This window comes from Mercenaria mercenaria, chromosome 13, assembly GCF_021730395.1.
Source record: "Mercenaria mercenaria strain notata chromosome 13, MADL_Memer_1, whole genome shotgun sequence".
Lineage (NCBI taxonomy): Eukaryota > Metazoa > Mollusca > Bivalvia > Venerida > Veneridae > Mercenaria > Mercenaria mercenaria.
The window spans coordinates 4828662-4855274 of NC_069373.1; the positions used below are offsets into that span (position 1 = coordinate 4828662).

Here is a 26613-nt window from a genome sequence, read left to right on the forward strand (position 1 = left end):
TTCGAGCGCGATTACAAACGGTCGTGGACTAATTCCTGATATTTAAACTTCTTAATGTAAACTGACCAGTGAAGCATCAAAATCAAATATTCATTAAGCTTTCCTATCACTGCTGACACCGGCCCGTTAATATGCGATAATCTAGCAATAAATGTAGAAATAATAAACTACTAAAAAGTGTTGAACAGTACACACAAATCAGCAAGTGTTGCTTTGATAAGGTCTTGAAAATGATAAGCTATTTGAAATAATTTATTACTGTATGTCTGTAGTACAGTTCTCTATATTTTGATTTAAAACTCGATTTTTTTAAATAACATAAAAATATAACTGCAGAAATGATTATGATATTCTATTCAGTTTAAAAATTAATGCGAAATTGCTTTACAATAATTATGCTCTAGGTGTAAATTCCATTGATACATGAAGCCTTCTGCTTATCAGGTTTGTTGATAAAATTAAACACGTGGGAATGGTTTGCATTCTGTATTTCATCAGAGTTCATGACCTCTTTAGCATCATCCAGCCAATTAAAGTCATTTTTGGCAGTTAGTTTAAATTATCTTTTGAAACTCTACTTCACAGTTTTTTGTTTTAAATAATTACATCAATTGATAAAGCATGTTTCAATGTGTATTTATGCATTTTATATTCAGTAGCTTATTTAAAATTTTGAAAAAGGGCTCTCTGATGTGAAGCATGCATAATTTATATAAAAACCTGCCCCAGCACCATCTCCTGGCTTTTATATGGCAGTTGGGGGATTAAACAGTGGGTGAAGGATATGCCCTTAATAACAAGAGCTGTCCGCAAGACAGCACATTCAACTTTTCTTAGTGCTTGACTCTGAATTAGAGCTTTGCCAAAAAAATCTTTATAAAACTTTTAACAAAAAAAAAATCTGACTTAAAAAGGGGCATAACTCTGTCTGCAAGACAGCACATTCAACTTTTCTTAGTGCTTGACTCTAAATTAGAGCTTTGCCAAAAAAATCTTTATAAAACTTTAACAAAAAAACAAGAGCACCGCCTTGCGGGTGCTGACGCTCATCTGATTTTTTTTGTGCAATAGAAATATTGTCCTACCCATGATTTTCTAAGTCTAAAAAGGGCCATCATTCTTGCAAAAAGCAGGATAGAATTATGTTTCTTGATGTACAGTGTCCACTTATGATGGTGAAAAACTGTTTGCAAGTTTTAAAGCAATAGCTTTGATAGTTTATGAGAAAAGTTGACTTAAACATAATACTCAACCAAGAAAATGATTTTCTAAGTCCAAAAGGGGCAATAATTATTGCAAAAAGCAGGATGGAGTTATGTTGCTTGCTGTACAGGGTCAGCTTATGATGGTGAACAAGTGTTGCAAGTTTCAAAGCAATAGCTTTGATAGTTTAAGAGAAAAAGTTGACCTAAACATAAAACTTAACCAAGAAATCTGATATTTTCTAAGTCCAAAAGGGCCATAAATCTTGCAAAAAGCAGGACGGAGTTATGTTTCTTGCTGTACAGGGTCAACTTATGATGGTGAACAAGTGTTGCAAGTTTTAAAGCAATAGCTTTGATAGTTTAGGATAAAAGCTGACCTAAACATAAAACTTAACCAAGAAAACTGATTTTCTAAGTCCAAAAGGGGCAATAAATCTTGCAAAAAGCAAGATGGAGTTATGTTTCTTGATGTACAGGGTCTGCTTATGATGGTGAACAAGTATTCCAAGTTTCAAAGCAATAGCTTTGATAGTTTAGGAGAAAAGTTGACCTAAACATAAAACTTAACCAAGAAATCTGATATTTTCTAAGTACAAAAGGGGCCAAAATCTTGCAAAAAGCAAGATGGAGTTATGTTTCTTGCTATACAGGGTCAGCTTATGATGGTGAACAAGTATTCCAAGTTTCAAAGCAATAGCTTTGATAGTTTAGGAGAAAAGCTGACCTAAACATAAAACTTAACCAGGCAACGCCGACGCAGACGCCGACAACCGCTCAAGTGATGACAATAACTCATCATTTTTTTTCAAAAAATCAGATGAGCTAAAAAATCTGACTTAAAAAGGGGCATAACTCTGTCAAAATTCAAACACAGTTATAGGGATTGTTTCTCCTTGTGTAGACTTTGATAGAAAATAACTATCTCAAGTGTCAAAAGCTTTGATAGTAATAGAGATTTTTGACTTTATCAAAAACTTTACCAAAAAAAAATTCAAAGGGGCGTAAATCTGTCAAAATTCAAAATCAGATTTATGAGGATTGTTTCTCCTGGTGTAGACTGTGATAAGATAATAATAACAATTTTAAGTTTCAAGGGATATTTGACTTTATCAAAACTTTAACCAATGGTGACACTGACAACAATGGCGATGCTGGCGCAAGTACTATAACTACTTTTTCATTGAAAAGTCGAGCTAAAAACGAGTGCAGTGACCTGTGCTTTTTCTTCGGTTATTTATCTTATAAACTAATACTCTTCATGCTCAAAAAGTATAAAAAAAATTATTAACTGTAGAAAATATCTGAACCTAAAACCTTAACACAGTTGAAAAAACGTACAAAATAATATGAATTACATTAATGCCACAAGTTCTCCGTGTATTGCACTTAGTATGGTTTCACTCGTGAATTTGATTTATAGTTACCTTACTAAAAATGTTATGGTTCAATTAAATTATGTCCGATGGTAATTACTGTTAGTCTGAAAAATGATAGTCTTAAACTGCACCCAAAATTCCTTGAAATCTGTTACAATTTGGCAAAGGAAACAGTGAGTGAGTGAGTTGGGTTTTACGGCGAATCGACACAAAACGGTCATATATCGCCGAGGGCAAAGAAAACAGCAACAAAAACCGAAGTGCTGCTATGTGTATTGCTGGGAATATTTTAAAGCGTTTTATTTTATTGTAAATATGCAAAAAGTCAACTTAAACTGTTTTAGGATCATTTTGCTATTTTAGCACTTCCACACCAAAAGTGGAACTACTGTGTATTTCACATGCACCAGGTTCTTGAATGTCAGAACATACAATATGCATTTCTAAAATTACCTTAAATGTATTGTGTACTATCAATCTGCTATATAGTCATTACATTTTCGATTTTGTCTTTTCCTCACTTGATTTATCAAAGTGAAACTCATTTGCATTTATCCAATTAGTGACACCCAGATATATTTTATTGTTTCAAAAGTAAATGACAAATTCCATAAGTTTCAACTTATTGCAACACTATACAACTTGACAAAGTTATAATATTTTAAAACAATCACTTTAAAAAAATGATAAACATTAGTATAGAATATTAATATATGAGTAATTTAAAACAACAACTTCCATTCAAAATAAAAATGTTTATTTTGCTGTCTTTTTCATTATTCAAACAAGAAAGTACAATACTGGTATGCTATTTATATTGCCTTACAGCCAGTAAATTTCTCTTTCCTGCTACAATATATTGTGTATTTGTCGTACACACCAATAAATTGGAATAACAGTGGAAAAATTTAGGAAAAATTATTTAAAGAGTCAAACAACGATTACAAAACAATGCATCAATCACCATGTGGAAAGGCATTTCATTTTGTTTTAATTTACACAGAAGCTGCCACTCTCGAGCGTTTATGACAAAAAAAAGAAAATAACTGTCTTTTTAACGTATTAGCACTTGGGTATTAGCTCTTGCAAGATGTTGAATCTAGGTTATGCCAAACTTCATTAAGTCTGAAGCTGTCCCTTCTTTCTCGAACTTTTTTGTCACAGTAATACTAGGAAACAGCATACTGGCTAGCACAAAGCAAATTCTTTCCTTTAGTTTGTCACAATCTGGTTTCTGGACTTGTTTGTAATGATACTGATCAATTTCTGTGAATTGGGTAGGATATATACTTTCTCTTCGGTACTGAATATAGTTTTCTCACAAGTGCAATATGTCCACTGTAACTATGCAATTATCCCCGTAGTTATGAAATTGTAACCTGTACAAACGCTCCTGCAGGCTACTCCGAGAATACAGCATTTATGAAGAAAATCATTTATATAGTGTCGAATTAGACATCGGTGATTTGTATGACTTGAAAACTGTAAAAACTTAGCATCTGCCTTGCTATGCTGCAAATTTTTATTGATCAGTTTTCTTACTGTTAAATATTGCCAAGTGTTAAATGTTCTCTGTTCCATACAAGAGATAGACCAACTGAGGTAAACACAATTTAACTCACTTTAAGCTTTGTAAGACGCCATGATGTAAATATGAAATTTAGAAAATGCCTATCAGTGAGTCTGTATAAAACACAGCGCTAAAAATCTCCGATTGTAAAGAAAAAATGTTTGAATTTTCTATACTCAAGACGAAACAGCAAGATTTTTACAACACTTTGCATCAAAGTGAACATGTAATCATAGTTAACTTATCATAATTAAACAAGTAATTCCATTTCATAACTTCACATGCACCAATGTCAGTTCACATGTAATTTCATTTCGTAACTTAACATGCACTAATGTCAGTTCACATGCACTGAAGATCATAAGTTCCTGCTTGCTTGTGATTGGCTGTCTGTGACCTGACCTTGACCTTTTTTGACATCACTGATACACACCCACTGTCCTTCTAATGTTTCTTTCCATAAACTGACCTAAAATAACAAAAACTATTTATGTTTGTATCAAGAAATATTCCAGATATGCACATACATTTTATGCCATTTAAAATGCAAGTTTTCTTAGTACTATTTTGTTTTCCTAGTGGCAACTCAAGAGTGGTGTCTGTTGAATCAATGCGGCCAACTTGATTCTATTATAAACAGCAATAACATTTATTGTAAAACCATAAAGCCAACATTTCTACAGTATTTTAGGTCATCAGATCAGTTCACACCTGATTCTGAATTGTGCACCAGTACTTTGGTAGGGGATGGTGAACAACAAACACTTGACCATTCCAAGATTCAATGTTTTAAAACCAGTCTACCAATGCCACTTTGCCATTTGCCAATTTCAAATTTTAGGCCAGGAATAACCAATCAGATTGTTCTATTATTTTGACACTGGTTCCAATTCTCAGTCCACCACTGAAATCATGTTTTGTTGTTCCATAGTCCAATGTTCTTTTGAACAATGAAGTTGGACTGTTACTGTCATATTTATATACAATCTGTATTTCTGCCCTACCTTGTTATCTCCCCCTGATACTGCAAGTATATTTCCGGTTATTGACCAGCTGAGATGCCAAACAACATCTTTAAATTTGTTTAACACTGATGATGACCAGTTATTGCTTGTGCCGTCATTGGTCCAGATGATAACTCTACAGTCCTGTAATATAAATAACAAGCTTAAATCATTAGTATCATCTAGAGGAATTCTTGAGGATTAAACAATCTAGTCAATTTGTGACAAGAGCCGTTTGTAAAACATATACCCCATGATCACCTGTTATAAAAAACTAAATGAATGCTGTGAACTTGACCTCAGGCCTACTGACCTAAAACGAAGTGGTCATCTAAGACTACAAGCAATCATCCTATTAAGTTATCAGGCTGTGGGGCTACCATTCCTAAGGAACTGATCAAAAAGCATATGAGGCTTGAGGTACTAAACTAAACAAGAGGGTCATGATGGCCCTGTATCGCTCACCTGAGTACCATTGCTCAAAATGATATGATCAAGTTTTGACATTGAGCACATAGGCATACACATTAAATATCATCAGGATAACATTTTCTTAAAACAGTCCCTTTTGACCTAGTCTGGGCCAATTTACGTATCAAGTTTGAGGGTCTTAGACTCAAATGCTGCATTTTTGAACTAACATGACTATTCCTTACCCTGGAAGACTTAAATAACATATAAAACCAATCTCATTAGATGCTGCGGATATATATTCGTTTACATAAAATAAAGGGAGGTAATTTAGCATAAATTCAGTCAAAAGTTATCTACCCTGATTGTCCGAGTCCATCTGTTGGCACAAATGACATTTCAAATCAGTATCTTCATTGGTTACTGAGATACACCCATTTTAATTTGAAACAAAGGGAGGTAATTTGACATAACATCAGTCTATAGCTATCTACCATGATTGCCTCTGTCCAACTAAAGACAATAATGAAATTTGAAATGAGTTCTATAAATATTTACCCAGATAAATTTTTATTAAAATCAGGGGAGGTAATCATGCATTGGTATATGCATGTAGAAGGTACAGAGTACAAGCCTATACAACGTATTCATATCTATAAATGTTCAATCAAGAATTATCTAATATGACTATTGCTTACCATGGAAGACATGAATAACATTTCAAACCAATCTCATTAGAAGCTGCTAAGGAGTATTCATTTAGATAAACAAGAGGGCCATGATGGCCCTATATCGCTCACCTGAGTACCATTGCTTTAACCAAAATACACCTAAATATTGGAGGTACCATCCATGTTGTACCACAGAAAAGTGATCTTGGTTTTTCCCTATGGCCAAAAATTAAAAAAATATTACTAAATAAGCTATTTATAGTAACATAAAAGGGAATTAATTAAAAACAAGGAGCTGCCATCAATAAACGCTTGATGCCCCCACTGGCATCCTTGTCGATACAAAACAACCTTAGTCCAAAACGAGGTCAAGTTCAAGGTCAAGGTCAAACTCAGGTCAGGTGATGTCTGAAGATGAGGAATGGTCACAGGTTACATCTGCATTAGTATCAAGTCATTCTAGTTAGGGGTATTGATGCTAGACGAATTGGTCCCATTTGGTTAACCTTGTACGGACGGACCGACGAATGAACGAATGGACCAACAGGACAATCACTATATGCCTGCCGCATCAGTAGATGCCGGGGGCATATAAAATATTGTAAGTGAACAAAAAAAGGATCTGCCAAATAAAAACTAGAGCACTGCAATGCAACACAAATGCAGAGCAATATACACACAAAACAAAGTCATATGACATTTGAACCCTAAATGTGACCTTGACCTTGAAGTGAGCCATCCGAAACATGCACTCTGCATGTCGTTTTGATGAGGTGAACATTTGTGTCAGGTTTCTTTGAAATCCTTCAAGAGGTTCAAGAGTTACAGAGCGGAAGGGAAATTACAAACCAACAGACAGACAGACAGACGGACACTGAGGCGATAACATAATATGTCCCTTTGGCATATAAAACGGAACTGAGATCTTATCGTGATACAAGTTGTGTGCAAGTTCGGTTAAAATCAAATCATAAACTAGAAATTGCTTTTGTAAAAAAGTGCATGTCTCCCCCAATGCAAAGTCCTATAGGCAAGAAGTCAATAGGGGTCAGGAACGGAAGTCAAAGAGACACTGATGATTGGCTGCAATAGGGATCATCTACTTGGCATGTCCAGTCATCCCGCTAAGTTTCAACACTCTTGGCCTAGTGGTTCTCAAGTCACTGTTCAGGCTCCTGTGACCTTGACCTTTGACCAAAATAAACAGGGGTCATCTACTCTGCATGTCCAATCATCCTATTCTAGGTCAAGTGGTTCTCAAGTTATTTTCCAGAAATGATTTTACATGACCAGGCCCCTGTGACCTTGAACTTTAACAGACCGACCCCAAAATCAATAGAGGTCATCTACTCTGCATGTTCAATCATCCTATGAAGTTTCAACATTCTGGGTCAAGTGGTTCTCAAGTTATTGATTGGAAACGGTTTTCGATGTTCAGGCCCCTGTGACCTTGACCTTTAACAGAGTGACCCCAAAATCGATAGGGGTCGTCTACTCTGCATGACCAATCATCCTATTAAGTTTCAACAATCTGGGTCAAGTGGTTCTCAAGTTACTGACCGGAAACGGTTTTCAATGTTCAGGCCCCTGTGACCTTGACCTTCAACAGAGTGACCCTAAAATCAATAGGGGTCATCTAATCTGCATAACCAATCATCCTATGAAGTTTCAACATTCTGGGTCAAGTCGTTCTCAAGTTATTGATTGGAAATTGTTTTCCATGTTCATGCCCCTGTGACCTTGACCTTCAACAGAGTGACCCCAAAATCAATAGCGGTCATTTACTGTGCATGTCCAATCATCCTAAGAAGTTTCAACATTTTGGGTCAAGTCATTCTCGAGTTATTGATCGAAAATGGTTTTCCATGTTCAGGCCCCTGTGACCTTGACCTTTGACGTAGTGACCCCAAAATCAATAGGGGTCATCTACTGTGCATGACCAATCATCCTATGAAGTTTCAACATTTTGGGTCAAGTCGTTCTCGAGTTATTGATCGGGAATGGTTTTCCATGTTCAGGCCCCTGTGACCTTGACCTTTGACGGAGTGACCCCAAAAACAATAACGGTCGTCTCCTCCATAAGCCCTACCAACCTATGAAGTTTGAAGGTTCTAGGTCAAATGGTTCTCCAGTTACTGCTCAGAAATGAAGTGTGACCGTACGGACACAAGTCAAAAACAATGTCTCCTACAGAGTGGGGGGGGGAGGGGAGACATAATGAAGCTGCTATTGTGCAGACAAGATCAAAATAGCTTATTCTGGCCTTATCAGGGGCCATAACTCTGGAACCTATAATGGAATCTGGCCAGTTCAAGAAAGGAACCAAGATCTTGCGGTGATACAAGTTGTGTGCAAGTTGGGTTAAAATCAAATCATAAATGAAGCTGTATTGTGCAGACAAGGTCAAAATAGCTAATTTTGGCCTTTTCAGGGGCCATAACTCTAGAACCCATTATGGTATCTGGCCGGTTCAAAAAGGAGCAGAAATCTTATGGTGACACAAGTTTTGTGCAAGTTTGATTAAATTCAAATCATAAATAAAGCTACTATTGTGCAGACAAGGTCAAAATAGCTAATTCTGGCCCTTTCAGGGGCCATAACTCTGGAACCCATAATGGGATCTGGCGAGTTCAAGAAAAGAACCGAGATCTTGTGGTGATACAAGTTGTGTGCAAGTTTGGTTAAAATAAAATCATAAATGAAACCAATATCGTGCAGACAAGAAATTTTTGACGGATGGATGGACGCACACACACACGGACTGACAAAGGGTGATCACAAAAGCTCACCTTGTCACTATGTGACAGGTGAGCTAAAAACAACTGGTAGGCATAGGAAATAGAGATCAATATAACTGCACCTTTACTAATCCTACCAGGTGTTCTGTATTACAAAAGTGCATCTATTGTGACAGTTTGGAACAAGCAAAACTGTATTATCTGCACTATTAGTTACTTACTGGTACTTCATATTATTATTGGCTTGTTTAAAGTTTATTTTTTACCATGAGTAAGTTGACAGAATCATAGGAACCACATTTTGAGGGGTAAATCAAACACATATGAATAAATCCTAAATGTTTTTGTTGTGCAAAAAAGTATGATGTTATGTATAGAACAGTTTTCATTTTCCATTCATTTGTGTAATTGCAAGGGAAGTTAGCTAATAGATATCTCTGCTTTAAGTACTAGCCCAAGGCAAGAGTTGTCATTCTTTGTGGATCACAACTTTAAATTAAAAATTAAAACTTCTGTTACTGATATTAAGAAAACTATCATAAACTTCACATTTTTGAAATCATTTTTGGTTATTTCAAGGACTTGGAAATCAACTTCTAGACTTTATTTAATGTATTACTATCATTGAAAAGTTTAGGGTCTATCTCTACAACTTATGACCTTGTGATCCCTAGTGACTCTCTAGGCATCGTTTAAGGCACAGGTTTGCATTTGGTGGAACCACTAAGCATGACTGACTCACATAAGAATTCTACCCCACTAGCAATGTTTCAAAACAAGGTGTTGTAGGTGGCAAATAATTCATAATCAGTCACTTTTTCCACTTGACCATAGAAGTCCAATCTGTGAAACTCGTGATTTCAGAAATAACGTTTTCTAATGAATTAAAATGGAGAAATTGCCTCCATGGGGATCAACCAGAAACAAGTCACAGTCTTGTATTCTATCAGCATAGCTAAATAATTGGTGAAAAATAACAGGATTTTTATCAAATCTATGTATATAGAATAAAATGGAAAGAAGTATCAATCTTTTACATCCAAATTCTGTTGCAAAAGTAAAAACTATTCCTTTATTTTCAAAATAACTTACCTGTGAACAACTGGCTATGATACTTTTAGGTAGACCTATCGACGGTGCCCAGGCTACGTCTCGTACCCAATCACTGTGACCTTCAAGTTTCTGTTCCTCAATCCATTCTCCATCTTCCTCTCTGAATTAAAAATTGTTCATGTACATAAAGTTTGTTTTTATATATTTTTTTATTTAGATTTTCTACTAGTCTTGTGGGAGCTACGTTCATTGATCAATACTCATGAAATCATTATTTAATGGTCATTCATGCATCAATACTCATGAAAATCATTATTTAATGATCATTCATTGATCAATACTCATGAAAATCATTATTTAATGGTCATGATAATCGTGATTTGCTTTTCATTATGATAACAAAGGCCTCGACGACCATTTTGGATTTAATAGATGCAGTTTATTCATTGTGAACAAGTATATCTGACGTTTATTCATTGTGGTATATACAGTAATGTTACTCATGTGCAACAATATATTTTTGGATATTGTGCTTATTGCAAAGGAATGTGTATCAATGTTTCCCTATTATTTGACCTAGTGACATAGATTTTGACCCTTAACAAACCAGTATTGACTTTGTCCAAAATTTTATTGAGGCAAAGATTCTGACAAAGTATAACTTAGTAAAATTAACATGAGGGCCATGAAGGCCCTGTATCGCTCACCTGACCAATTGACCTAAAGATCATCAAGACAAACACCAAGTTTCATTAAGATATGGTCATAAATGTAGCCTCTAAAGTGTTAACTAACTTTTCCTTTGATTTGACCCGGTGACCTAGTTTTTGACCCCACATGACCCAGATTCAAACTTGACCTAAAGATCATCAAGATTAACATTCTGATTAAGTTTCATGAAGATAGAGTCATAAATGTGGCCTCTGGAGTGTTAACAAAATTTTCCTTTGATTTGACCTAGTGACCTAGTTTTTGACCCCACCTGACCCAGATTTGAACTTGATGGTCATAAATGTGGCCACTACAGTGTTAACAAGCTTTTCCTTTGATTTGACCTGGTGACCTAGATTCTTACCCCACCTGACCCAGATTTGAACTTGACCTATAGATAATCAATATTAACATTCTGACCAAGTTTCATTAAGATATAGTCATAAATGTGGCCTCTAGAGTGTTAGCTTTTCCTTTGATTTGACCTGGCGACCAAGTTTTTGACCCTACATGACCCAGATTCAAACTGGACCTTGAGATCATCAAGATTAACATTCTGACCAAGTTTCATGAAGATATAGTCATAAATGTGACCTCTATAGTGTTAACAAGCTTTTCCTTTGATTTGACCTGGTGACCTAGTTTTTCACCCCAGATGACACAATACCAAACTCATCTAAGATTTTACTGAGGGTAACATTCTGACCAAGTTTCATTAAGATTGGGCCAAAATTGTGACCTCTAGAGTGTTAACAAGCTTTTCCTTTGATCTGACCTGGTGACCTTGTTTTTGACCCCAGATGACCCAATATCAACCTCATCCAAGATTTTATTGAGGGTAACATTCTGACCAAGTTTCATTAAGGTTGGGCCAAAATTGTGACCTCTAGAGTGTTAACAAGCTTTCCCTTAGATTTGATCTGGTGACCTAGTTTTTGACCTCAGATGACCCAATATCGAACTCGTCCAAGATTTTATTGAGGGTAACATTCTAACCAAGTTTCATTAAGATTAGGTCAGAATTGTGAACTCTAGGGTGTTAACAGTCAAATTGTTGACGACGGACGGACGGCGGACGACAGACACTGGGCGATCACAAAAGCTCACCTTGAGCACTTCGTGCTCAGGTGAGCTAAAAATGGTGACATATCAAGTTATTTTGTTAACAATGCAGGGCAATGGACAAAGATAGCAAGGTGATCTCTATACCTCCTTTGAGCACTTAGGTGAGTGAAAATAAAAATTGTTGCAGAACTGGTTAATCAAACTAACTAGTTTATAGTAATTTATTTTAGGGCGATTTTGAAGCAAGTTCTACAACTTATATTAATCACTCTCAACATCTCATTCCAGACGGAATCCATCAGTGTATAAGAGAAGAGAAGCCAGTTTTCCTTTTAATGCTGAGTGCCAAGCAAGGGAGCTACAGGTACCATTTTTCACACTTTGGTATGGCGCGGAAGGGGGTCCAATCCACAACCTCCCGCAATCAAATCGGACGCTCTATCAAGGCGGTTTAAACAGTAACTCCCTGTACATCTATTATACCTCCAGATTTTGACCAAATTGTCACATCCTCCTGATACAAGTTTCTTCACTAATGCTGGCCGACCAGTCTGTTCAAACAATGCATTTGGTGATAGTGCTGGTGCCCAGCTTACTGCATTGCAGCCAATCTGTTAATACATATGAGGAGAACTGTATGGTACTTTTAACAGACTTATATTCTGATATTTCAGTACACAAGGTTAGTTTTCATTCAATTTAACTACTTATTCTGGAAATTAACTACAAATTAATCTAAAATTGACTGGTTAACAAGAGTGCCAGAATGTTACAATATACACCCGTCATAGCAAATTTCTTTAAACTAGCACCTGTACCTTCATATGGAATTTTTTGGCCAATTATAAAAACAAGAGGGCCATGAAGGCCCTGTATCGCTCACCTAACCTATTGACCTAAAGATCATCAAGATTAACATTCTGACCAAGTTTCATTAAGATATGGTCATAAATATGGCCTCTAAAGTGTTAACTAGCTTTTCCTTTGATTTGACACGTTGACCTAGTTTTAGACCCGACATGACCTAGGTTCGAACTTGACCTGTAGATTATCAAGATTATCATTCTGATTAAGTTTCATGAAGATCGGTCATAAATGTGGCCGCTAAAGTGTTAACAAGCTTTTCCTTTGATTTGACCCGATGACCTAGTTTTTTACCCCACCTGACCCAGATTAAAACTTGACCTAAAGATCATCAAGATTAACATTCTGACCAAGTTTCATTAAGATATGGTCATAAATATGGCCTCTAGAATGTTAACCAGCTTTCCCTTTGATTTGCCCTGGTGACCTATTTATTGACCCCACATGACCAAGATTCGAACTTGACCTAAAGATCATCAAGATTAACATCCTGACTGAGTTTCATGAAGATAGTCATAAATGTGGCCTCTGGAGTGTTAACAAGCTTTTCCTTTGATTTGACTTGGTGACTTGTTTTTGAACCCACATGACCAATATTTGAACTTGACCTAAGATCATCAAGATTAACATTTTGACCAAGTTTCATGAAGATACATTCAAAAATGTGGCCTCTAGAGTGTTAACATGCTTTTCCTTAGATTTGACCTGGTGACCTAGTTTTTAATCCCAGATGACCCAGTATCAAACTCGTCCAAGATTTTATTGAGGGTAACATTCTGACCAAGTTTCATAAAGATTGGGCCAAAATTGTGACCTCCAGAGTGTTAACAAGCTTTTCTGTTGATTTGACCTGGTGACCTAGTTTTTGAACGCAGATGACCCAATATCGAACTCGTCCAAGAATTTATTGAGGGTAACATTCTGACCAAGTTTAATTAAGATTGGACCAAAATCGAGACATCTAGAGTGTAACAGTCAAATTGTTGACGAGGGACGGACGGACAGCCGACGACGGACACAGGGCAATCACAAAAGCTTACTCGAGCACTTCATGCTTAGGTGAGCTAAAAATTATAATATAAATTATTTACAGTAACAACAATTTAGTGAGATGAACTATACCAGTGTTACAATAAAATGCTAGAAAGTGTATTTGGCTAAAATTTCTGAGAGCCAGGCTATAACAAAATCTGGGAAAGAACTCCCAATACTTACTGTGTGTGCACTCTTGATTTTTTTGGCATCCCAACTACCATCTCCTGTGAACAGAACATAACCTTTTTATATAACAGGTACAATATGTATCCTAGTAAAACATATAGCATCTCTTGATGACTGCACATTATGGTTCAGGGACCTCTGTGGCCGAGTGGTTAAGGTCACTGACTTCAAATCACTGGCTTCTCAGTGGTTAACTGGCTTTAAATCATTTGCCCGGCACTGCTGTGGGTTCAGAACCTAGCTTGGTGGTAGGCAAAAGTTTAACTGGCTTTAAATCATTTGCCGGGCATCGCTGTGGGTTCAGAACCTAGCTTGGTGGTAGGCAAGTGGTTAACTGGCTTTAAATCATCTGCCCGGCACCGCTGTGGGTTCAGAACCTAGCTTGGTGGTAGGCAAGTGGTTAACTGGCTTTAAAGCATTTCCCTGGCAAAGCTGTGGGTTCAGAACCTAGCTTGGTTGTAGGCAAGTGGTTAACTGGCTTTAAAGCATTTCCCTGGCAAAGCTGTGGGTTCAGAACCTAGCTTGGTGGGAGGCAAGTGGTTAAATGGCTTTAAAGCATTTCCCTGGCACTGCTGTGGGTTCAGAACCTAGCTTGGTGGTAAGCAAGTGGTTAAATGGCTTTAAAGCATTTCCCTGGCAAAGCTGTGGGTTCAGAACCTAGCTTGGTGGGAGGCAAGTGGTTAAATGGCTTTAAAGCATTTCCCTGGCAAAGCTGTGGGTTCAGAACCTAGCTTGGTGGGAGGCAAGTGGTTAAATGGCTTTAAAGCATTTCCCTGGCACCGCTGTGGGTTCAGAACCTAGCTTGGTGGTAGCCAAGTGGTTAACTGGCTTTAAATCATCTGCCGGGCACCGCTTTGGGTTCAGAACCTAGCTTGGTGGTAAGCAAGTGGTTAAATGGCTTTAAAGCATTTCCCTGGCACTGCTGTGGGTTCAGAACCTAGCTTGGTGGTAGGCAAGTGGTTAACTGGCTTTAAATCATCTGCCGGGCACCGCTTTGGGTTCAGAACCTAGCTTGGTGGTAGGCAAGCGGTTAAATGGCTTTAAAGCATTTCCCTGGCAAAGCTGTGGGTTCAAAACTTTGCTTGGGGTGTAGAATACTTTCTACATACTTTATATATGTAGCACCAATTCATCTCTTTTCATTTTATGAAATATATGATTATGCAGTGTCCAACCTACTTTCCAATGAATTACACTGACCACATAAACCATATCTGACCAGAGAACTCTTTATAACTTGCCTTCCATCTCCACTAGTTTATTACTTGTATTAAATTACAGCAATTAAATCCCTTTGTACAAACTCATCCATTTCTTTCATCTTTATAATTCAAAATCCACAAATTCATAACCCAACGAAAGCTTTTTGAAAAAAAAAACAACAACAAAACCTTACGCCACAAAAACCAGCTGATATTACAACATTTACAAAGTTACCTGTACTTGACAAAACAGAAACAGAACCATCTGAACTTCCGCATGCTAGAACCAAGCCTAATTCATGTGGAGCAAAACACACTGAATTTACTGAAACATATAAAAAGGTCATTTGTAAATAAGATAAAAACTGACTCTCTCTTCTAATTATAAAAACATGATTAGTTAAAATACATTTAAACATAAACCTTCCTGATGAGCATCTTAAAGATATTCTAATGTGCATCTTTCATTATAATAATTTATTTTTAGATACAAATATTAAATGCAGTATTATTCAATGAACCTAACCTATATAAATCTGGTATAATAATAATAATAATAATAATGATAATAATAATATAACCTGAATAAATATATAAACTAATAAAGTCTGCAGAGTGAAATTCACAATTAAATATCATTTCTAACATAAATCTATTTGATTTCCAGTTAAACAAAGAACAAAGTCATGCTCTGTATATTCTGCGTTAAACAACGGTTGATGCGCGGACTGGTATGAGAGCATTATGACAACAAATTGCCGCACAAAGTCCGATACATTACTCCTTGGGTAAATAAAGACCAGCATAATATTTGTTAAAATATGTCAATGAGCATGTCAGAACGGAAACAATCAAGGCCTTCTTGTGATTTAGCATCTAATTTACCACCGTTCATCATTCAGATGATTCAGTATTTAACCACCTGGGCTAACAATTCCTAAGCATCTGAACTCTGTACTATAGTAAATCAGACGATAAACCACTCGAAGGCCTTGATTATTTATTAAATATATCACAGACACATTCCCGCTTAAATATCATATATATCGGTCATCAAAAAAAATCTCTTTTTTTTTTAAAAGTTAATACAAATAGATATGCTTAGCTATGTATGTATAAGGCGTGTACTGTACTAAACCCAACAAACAGCACTGTTACATACACAAGCAAGTTAATTTTATGTTTACATAGAAAAGTAATTGCTGTTATTTTCAAATATGAATCTGGGTCTTATATATCTTTGAATAAGAATCAATGTTCCTTTATGAAGAACAACATGATACTACGAAGCATCAAGAAACACAAGATACAAGAAAGTGAATGAGTGTTTGTTTTTATTTGGTGGAGATGCGATGCTAAATCCAAAACGAAAGCTCAGATGCATAATTACACATGCTGAATAACAATCCTTTGATGTTGGATGACTCTATGTCCAATATTTTTAGAGATATGCATAACATAAATTGGACTGATGGATGGACAAAAGCAAATCCAAAAACACACACCCCAAAATCCTAGGGGATGCTAAAGCTGTGACAAAAGCAAATCTAAGTGCATCCACCCCCAAAGTTCTTGGTGGGGGCATTATAACTGCACTAATCCATCCCCACAACATACTCTTACCTGATGAGTCATGATTAGAGTATTCATACAATTTTCCCCAAGTACTGTTTGTTTCTTTCCAAATGATAACTTTTCTGTCGTATCCACAGGAAGCTATAAGGTTACCATACATTGGATGTGCCCACGCAAGTTGCCATACTGGTCCCTCATGTCTGAAATATCAATTTATTTTTTTATCTATTTGGGTTTTACGGCGCACCAACACAGTATATGATTATATAGGTACAGACTCCATCTACTTTAAGTCTGAAACTTGAAGACTTTAAAATATTAAAATTACTTTTTGCCCATTATTTTCAAATCTAAAAGGATTTTAATGAAATTTGGCATGCATTGGCATATACTACAGCGAAATGCTGTATAAAGTTTCAGAAATATATATATATATATTACAAAAATAATTACAATTTGAATTTTCCAAGGCTTAAGGTCTAAGGCTGAATTTCAGACTTAACCAGAGCTGCTTTTGAGAAAAGCACATGTCTCCCACAACTGCCTAATCATCTGAATAGTAACGTATCTGAGTCAACCATGCACCAATGACTTAGAGTGCAGATACTGGCATCTGCGACTTTCGGTAATTAAAGCACCATAATTCTGAAGTGTCTGCGCCGATTTGGCTAGTTATCGAACTTGGCCGAGGACTTATTGGCAAACACATTTTGTTCAAGTTTGGAGACGATCGGATGAGAAATCTTCGACTTAGAGTGCAGACAAGATTTGTGACAGACAGGCACAGGGACACACACACACACACAGACAGGTGTAAATCAGTATGTCTCCCCCCACAATGGTGTGGGAGACATAACTGAAACATTGATGGGCCCTGAACAGTTTCCCATCATGCTTAACATTTGCTAAAAATTTAAGAAGGTTATAAAAAAGAGACAAATGGTTTTAACTGAACACAAAATTAAATGTTAACCAACTTAAAACAGTTCACACAGACAGAGCAATTTCTATTTGCATCCAGTGGAAGGCAAAAAAATAACTTTTCATCTGCTGCAAAAATATATTCATACAATATTCAAATAACAGATCATGCTCAGATAGCAATCATAACTAACAAAGTAACACAGTGACACTGATCTGTTTAACAGGTATTTCTAGACAGGATTGTTTTCACCAAGAGGCAAAAGCCCTAATGCATGTTATTTAGGATGAAAAAAATCTTGTGTTTTTGGGCAACCTCGAAAATCCTAATGTAAATTCAATTTTAGTGGAAAACTGCATGATTTGAAACATATTTTCTAAAGAGAAGACACTTATAGAAGGAAAAAAGCTCCATTAGATGAAGGCATGGTTCATTTTAAGAATAAATGTACATAATCAATGGAACAGTCCGTTTTCTATTACCAAAACTGAAAATACTTTATACATGTAGAGACTTAGCCTAAGCCCTCTTTACACAAGGGAAACAATCTGTTTAGATAGCGAAATTGTTTAGTGAACACCGTTTGTTAATCCTAATCCTGTCCATGTAATACCAGTGTAATGGAAAAGTAACCTGTCTATGTTAAATGCTATGCATAATAAGACAGTCATGCATCGAACCGTCCTGAAATTGATTTCTTTGATTTTCTCATATTTCTAGATGTTTTTCCCATACTTTGACGCATATATATTGACAGAAGAGATTGTTCTCTTTCCAGCAGTACCCTTTTCAGCATATTTCACCTTGTGAAATTCTGTGGGTTTTGACTTTTTCAAAATAATCGTCTGTTTATTGACAAATTTCACCACAGAAAATGTCACACCTTCCCCAGGGCATTAACTTATTTGATCTTTACACAATTTTCTATTCAAATTGTTAATCCTTGTGGCAATTATGCATAATTACGCATGCTTTTTTCCCTGCGTAGAGGTAAAAACTGCATAGTTTGCATGGGGTACTAGGTCAATACCCACCTAGGCCTACAATAAAGTCATAGCGGAGTTGTCTCCATTTTTTCCAAATATTTTACCCGTGATCATTTTTTTCAGCTCAAATAACTCTTTTTCCGAAAATGATATCTGAAATATTTTTTCAGTCTACATACTTTGATGCAGTTAGCTACACATATATCTAAAATAGATAATTCTTATTTGAAGTTTTTACTTTTAGTTACAGTGCCTAATAGATGTATTTTTGTATTTAGAGAATTGAACAGGGCAAAATATATAACTATTACATAACAATAATTATCAAATGACAGACAATGCTATTTACCCTCTAAGATCTGTAATAAGCCTCTGCTGTCCACCTTTCACATCAAACACTTTAATGGAACGATCTGAAGAGCATGTGGCTAACTTTGTTCCGTAATAGTCTAACTGTGCATCATGCTGAAATGTTGAAAATCAGAATGAAAACTGCGGGATTTAAAAATAGAATGTCTACAATACTATCTTAGCAGACTTTTCAAGATGCAGATTGTTCTAGAAAAAAGAATATGAGACATATTGTTTACTCCTGTCTAAGTAAGTGGGGATATGCAGTTCCAGTGTACCCTTTTTTCTGTGTTAGTTGACTGAAGCACAGTAATATTTAAACAAGAGGGTTATGATGACCGTATATCACTCACCTGTTAAACTTAGCATAGGAATCATCAAGATAAACATTCTGACCAAGTTCCATAAAGATAGGGTCGTAAATGTGGCCTCTACAGTGTTAACAAGCTTTTCCTTCGATTTCAGTGGTGACCTAGCTTTTGACCCAACATGACCCAATTTCGAACTTGGCCTAGGAATCATCACGAAAAAACATACTTACCAAGTTTCATGAAGATCTGGTAATAAATGTTGCCTCAAGAGTGATAAGCTTTTCCTTTAATTTGACAGGATGACCTAGTTTTTTACCTCATATGAACCCAGTTTGGAACTTGGCATAGGAATTATCAAGAAAAACATTCTGACCAAGTTTCATGAAGATAGGGTCATAATGTGGCCTCTAGGGTGTAAATACGCTTTTCCTTTGATTTGACCCGGTGACCTAAATTTTGACCCCACATGACCCAGATTCAAACTTGGCCTAAAGATCATCAAGATAAACATTCTGTGCAAGTTTGTATCAAATCAAAGCATAAATGGAACTTCTATATGGCTGAAAGGGAAATAATAGTATAAATCTGCCCCCAAGTTTACATCAATGCTTTCAAAGATATTCAACACAGAGCAAGATTTTTTTCTCTTGGCAAAACTAAAAATAGCCTGCCTTTTAGCTCAATAGGGAGAGCGCAGATCTACGGATTGCAGGATCACGAGTTAGATCCCAGGGCAGGACTATGTTTGTACTTGTACAGAATCCAGGAAAACTGGTAAGATTAACTGCCCGCCGTTACATATCTGAAATACTGAAGGACAAGCACTACAACAAGTTCCATTTCCCTGTAGTCAATTTCTACGTATGTGGGGATGAGCGGACATGTCAAGCCTTAGTGTAATGGAGCATTAAAGATGTCTTTTGATCACTGAAAATCTTCATTTAGAGTCAAAACTTTTAATATGTTTAGAGTTTTTACAACAAAGAGAAGAAAGAGCCTGCACCAGTTATTTGGGGAAAATGTTTGCTCATCACTTGTGCAAAGGGAAATAAAGTGTAGATCTATTGTATTATAAGGAAAAACTGCAGGATTTGAAAGGGAATTTCTTTGGGAAAGACACCTGTTTATGACCCCTGATATATACATTTGTAATGGAAAAAGCCTCGGTAATATACTTACAATCATATCTTCATGTGCAGTGTCTATTGAATTCATAACAGAAACCTGCAAAAAGTAAAAAAAAAGAACATACTGTCAGGCTAGTCATATGTAAGTATTCAAAAGCGATAATGAAATACATTTGATCATTCATTACCTGCCTTTTAACAATGTTTTATCCATTAAATTACTAAATTCTTTGTTTGAAAATTTCAGTGAATGCAGCCCAATACATTAAACTATAAGGTTTTTGCAATCAGTTCATTGCAGAATACTTTAATTTTCTTTTTTATTACTTTCATATCTTTATAGATTGTTCAGGAAAATTGAAAATATTGATGCTGTTTGAAAATTAACTTAGTTTAATAGAACTAGATAAATAAATAACAAGATGAAGAATCTATTTGATTTTGAAGTGGTGAAACCAGTGCCCAGCATATTCCAGTGTTTGGCATTTAAATACTAATAAACCTTGCAATCTTGCATTTTTCTCTATACCCTTCAAAGTAATAAAAATATTACTTTTTCAGTTGGTTGGAATAACAATCATTTAAAATAACTTAACCTAATAATCATATTATCCAGTCACTTGCAATGTAAATTTTAAACATTGAAGAGAACAAGAACAATTTTCTGAAACCATTACCTGTTTTTATAGATAAGTTCCTCTCTGCAAATAACATTTTCAGTATTCATATTGAGTACCAACCTTGTACAATCTAATTATAATTCAACCTAAAAATTGAAATACTCCTAGCATCACTTGGTTCCACCACCAATGAATCTTTGTCAGCTTCCTCAGACAAAAAAGTAACAACCTCTTAGGCAGATACAATATACAGACTAAAGGTTAGGGTTAGATTTAACATAGGTTTCAGTGTGTGCCGGATGGGTCATTTTTCAACGGGGTCAAAATTTAATGTTAAACCGGAAAGGTGGATACAGTAATCGGACCAAAGCGTTGACATCAAGCGATATATATGGGCAGGCATATGAAGACGCACCTTGCAGTTAGAATTCTACGGACGCACCTTACAGTAAGGGGCGGTGAATTCATAGGGTGGAGTTAGATGAATGATTGACAGGTACTTGATTAAGTTCTAACTCTTTCTTCAATTTAATAACACGTATGCATTTAAAAACAGAAACGTTCTGTAAAGAAGAGAAGGATGCATGTTAGAGAAGGGTTAAATACATTAAGTGACTATTAAAGTAAATATTAAAGAGGACAACAAACTATCAAGTGGAGGAATTAAAGAGTCAAGTTTATATGATTTTAAAGAGGACCTTCCACTACAACAATAATTGTGGACGCACTTTAGAGTCAGGAAATACATTTAAGCTTGTACAAAAAGGACTGTACACTATACGTTACACTATAGAAGCGGACTACAAACTATGAATAGGGTTTTATCATGCAACTACTATGCAAAGTGCCTGATATCACTTGCCTGATATTTTATTTTGTTATCAGGTCATTGACCTGATATCAAATTTAAGCCCCTCCCATATTGACAGACTAGTTTTTACATAATTCCAGATTGAATTTTATAACAGAGTCCAGTTTCGATGTTGCACAACTTTTTTTTCTAAATAGATTCTGTAATCTCAACAAATTTCCTCAAATGTGGTTGCCTCTAATTTTATCACACTGAATGACGTCATTGTGAAACGTTCATTATGACATCACAATGTTTACATGGATCAATTCTTGGAAAGGTTTACAATACACTTGACAATGTATGATATACTTATTCTTGATTGAAGCCTTATCTAAGGCATGCACATTTTATTAAGTATTAGCTTAAGTATAATGAGTTAATTATAATTCATGGATCACTGTAAATTTAGTGATTTTAAAAACTTTAAAGTATCTCAGATCTCAGATCCCCTCTGACCTGAGTCTGGAACTGGAAGTGAAATTTTCAGTGCTTTGGACATGTAGTTGTTTGAGTCAAGTGTTTCATAATATGGAAATAAAGCATGTTCTGGTTTATTTAAGAGGACATTGTTTAATTTTTAATGCAGGTAAGAGTTTATTTCATTGTTACTTTTTACAAGAACATCAGAAATTCAAAAAAAAAAAAACATTGTCGGAGTTGAATTCAATATGGCTGCCGTATTGTTTCATTCAGATGTTTCAGGGGTGGATGAATTTTCAAATCCGTAAAATATAATTTTAATTTTTTGCTTCGGTAGACATTTTTTACTAAATAAGAGATGAAGACATTTATGTTGTTCTAGGCAGGTTGTGTGAGTTTCATGATAAATAGAATAACAGGCTACTGTCTTTTGATATCAATGTTATCAGGTCGAGGTTGATATGGGCTGGAAGGGGTGATGTTATCAAAAGACAGTAGCCTGTTATTCTCTATATGAAGAGTTACAGATCTCATAATCCAGTAATATACTGGTCAATATTAAAGAGGAATACCATAAAATTTCAGCTACGGACGCAATTCAGATTCAGCATATTAATCAAGACATTATACATCAGAATACGTTGTACTTTAAAAGCTACATGTGGACGCATCTTGGAGTAAGGTTACACATTAAGCCTCCATTGAAGAAGACTGACCTAACTACATGACTGCATACTATAAAAGCTGCTGACGCACCCCAGTCAGATAATACCTTAAGCATGTTTTAAGGAGAAATATTCATTGTAGAAATGGAGGACGCATCCCTGAGTCAGTTTATACAAAAGACATATATAGATTCAAGAAGACTGCATACCAGAACAGTTGCGGACGCACCTCACAGTCTGGTAATACATTAGTCCTATAGTATAGAGGAATATACAGTATAAAAATCGAGGACAAATTTCAGTCACTTGATATTTTGGGCCTCCATTGAAGAGGACTGCATTTAACTAGTCAAATAACAGCTGTTGGCACACCCTAGAGTCAGCTTATATATTAAGCATGTATAACAGAGGAAAGCTCATTCTACAAGCCAAAGACGCATTCCAGAGCCAGTTAATACATAATGCCTCCACTCCATACTGTAGACTGCATACTATAACAGCTGCGGACAGTCAGTTGATACATTAAGCCCATGTTGGAGAGGAATATACAGTTTAGAAATTGAGGACGCATCTCAGAGTCACTTGATATATTAGGCCTTCATTTTAAAAGACTGCATAACACAACAGCTGCGGACGCACCTCAGTCAGCTTATAGATTAAGCATATATTAAAGAGAAATATATATTTTAACAAGAGCACCGCCTTGCGGGTGCTGACGCTCATCTGATTTTTTTTGTATAATAGAAATATTGTCCTACCCATGATTTTCTAAGTCTAAAAAGGGCCATCACTCTTGCAAAAAGCAGGATAGAGTTATGTTTCTTGATGTACAGTGTCCACTTATGATGGTGAAAAACTGTTGCAAGTTTTAAAGCAATAGCTTTGATAGTTTATGAGAAAAGTTGACTTAAACATAATATTCAACCAAGAAAATGATTTTTCTAAGTCCAAAAGGGGCAATAATTATTGCAAAAAGCAGGATGGAGTTATGTTGCTTGCTGTACAGGGTCAGCTTATGATGGTGAACAAGAGTTGCAAGTTTTAAAGCAATAGCTTTGATAGTTTAAGAGAAAAAGTTGACCTAAACATAAAACTTAACCAAGAAATCTGATATTTTCTAAGTCCAAAAGGGGCCATAAATCTTGCAAAAAGCAGGATGGAGTTATGTTTCTTGCTGTACAGGGTCAGCTTATGATGGTGAACAAGTGTTGCAAGTTTTAAAGGAATAGCTTTGATAGTTTAGGATAAAAGCTGACCTAAACATAAAACTTAACCAAGAAAACTGATTTTCTAAGTCCAAAAGGGGCAATAATTCTTGCAAAAAGCAAGATGGAGTTATGTTTCTTGATGTACAGGGTCTGCTTATGATGGTGAACAAGTATTCCAAGTTTCAAAGCAAAAGCTTTGATAGTTTAGGAGAAAAGTTGACCTAAACATAAAACTTAACCAAGAAATCTGATATTTTCTAAGTACAAAAGGGGCCATAAATCTTGCAAAAAGCAAGATGGAGTTATGTTTCTTGCTATACAGGGTCAGCTTATGATGGTGAACAAGTATTCCAAGTTTCAAAGCAATAGCTTTGATAGTTTAGGAGAAAAGCTGACCTAAACATAAAACTTAACCAGGCAACGCCGACGCAGACGCCGACGCCGACGCAGACGCCGACGCCGACGCCGACAACCGCTCAAGTGATGACAATAACTCATCATTTTTTTTCAAAAAATCAGATGAGCTAAAAATGGAGGACGGATCCCCGAGTCAATATATACATAAGGCATCCCTGTAAGTAGACAGCATACTATAAGAGTTGCGGACGCACCTTTCAGTGAGTTAATACATTAAGAGATATTAAGAATTAAATTCATTTTAGAAATGGAGGATGGATCCCAAAGTCAGTTATACATCATCAGGCATCCTTTAAGAAGACTGCATAGGGTAACAGCTGCGGACGCACCTCACAGTCAGTTTATACACAAGGCATCCTTTAAGAAATCTGCAAACTATAGCAGCTGCAGACGCACTTCACAGTCAGTTTAAACATAAGGCATCCATTAAGTACACTGCATACTATAACAGCTGTGGACGCACCTCACAGTCAGTTTATTCATAAGGCATCCTTTAAGAAGACAGTAAACTAAAACAGCTGCGGACGCACTTCACAGTCAGTTGATACATAAGGCATCCTTCAAGGAGACTGCCTAACTATAACAGCTGCGGACACACTTCACAGTCAGTTTATACATAAGGCATCCATTAAGTACACTGCATACTATAACAGCTGTGGACGCACTTCACAGTCAGTTGATACATAAGGCATCCTTTAAGGAGACTGCAAACTATAGCAGCTGCGGACACACTTCAAAGTCAGTTTATACATAAGGCATACTTTAAGGACTTCAAAGTCAGTTTATACATAAGGCATACTTTAAGGAGACTGCATACTATAACAGCTGCAGACGCACTTCACAGTCAGTTTATACATAAAGCATCCTTTAAAAAGACTGCATACTCTAACACTGCGGATGCACCTCACATTAAGTTTATATATAAGGCATCCTTTAGAGAAGACTGCATACTGTAACAACTGCGGACACGCTTCACAGTCAGTTTATACATAAGGCATCCTTAAATGAGGCTGCATACTATAACAACTGCGGACACACTTCACAGTCAGTTTATACATAAGGCATCCTTAAATGAGGCTGCATACTATAACAACTGCGGACACGCTTCACAGTCAGTTTATATATAAGGCATCCTTTAAGTAAACTGCATACTATAACAAATGTGGATGCATCTCACAGTCACTTTATACATAAGGCATCCTTTAAAGAAGACTGCAAACTATAACAGCTGCAGATGCACCTCACAGTTACTTTATACATATGGCATCCTTTAAGTAGACTGTATATTATAATAACTGCGGACGCACCTCACAGTTCAGTTTATACACAAGGCATCCTTTAAGGAGACTGCCTACTATAACAGCTGCGGATGCACCTCAAAGTCAGTTTATACATAAGGCATCCTTTAAGAACTCTACAAACTATAGCAGCAGCGATCGCACTTCACAATCAGTTGATACATAAGGCATCCATTAAGTACACTGCATACAATAACAACAGCGGATGCACCTCAGAGATCGTTTATACATATATGGCATCCTTTAAGGAGACTGCATACTATAACAGCTACAGACGCTCTTCACAGTCAGTTTATATATAAGGCATCCTTTATTTTTCTTTTTTTTTATTTTGTTGGGTTTAACGTCGCACCGACACAATTTTAGCTCATATGGCGACTTTCCAGCTTTAATGGTGGAGGAAGACCACAGGTGTCCCTCCGTGCATACTTTCATCACGAGCGGGCACCTGGGTAGAACCACCGACCTTCCGTAAGCCAGTTGGATGGCTTCCTCACGTGAAGAATTCTAGGTTTCGAACCCATATCGATGAGGGGCAAATGGTTTGAAGTCAACGACTCTAACCGCTCGGCCACGGAGGCCCCAAGGCATTCTTTAAGTAGACTGAATACTATTACTACAACAACTGCGGATGTACCTCACAGTCAGTTTATACATATGACATCCTTTAAGGAGACTCATACTATAACAGCTGCAGACTGGCTTCACAGTCACTTCATACATAAGGCATCCTTTAACAACTCTGCATACTATAACAACTGCGGATGCA

The 26613-nt window shown here is 36.2% G+C and overlaps 1 protein-coding gene across 1 annotated transcript in view; it reads right to left on the minus strand.

Moving 5' to 3' along the window:
* Positions 1 to 3321: 3321 nt before the first annotated feature.
* The window catches only part of LOC123530070 (protein SEC13 homolog), a 34451-nt gene continuing 11159 nt past the window's right edge, over positions 3322 to 26613 (minus strand). Inside the window, exons 2-10 of the mRNA XM_045310762.2 lie at positions 20416 to 20460; positions 18924 to 19039; positions 16715 to 16866; positions 15327 to 15416; positions 13884 to 13927; positions 12288 to 12415; positions 10068 to 10188; positions 5156 to 5299; positions 3322 to 4620 (exon numbers count right to left, since the gene is read on the minus strand). Coding sequence (XP_045166697.1) covers positions 4510 to 4620; positions 5156 to 5299; positions 10068 to 10188; positions 12288 to 12415; positions 13884 to 13927; positions 15327 to 15416; positions 16715 to 16866; positions 18924 to 19039; positions 20416 to 20460 — 951 coding nt within the window. The 3' untranslated portion in view covers positions 3322 to 4509. The remainder of the gene's footprint in view (positions 4621 to 5155; positions 5300 to 10067; positions 10189 to 12287; positions 12416 to 13883; positions 13928 to 15326; positions 15417 to 16714; positions 16867 to 18923; positions 19040 to 20415; positions 20461 to 26613) is intronic.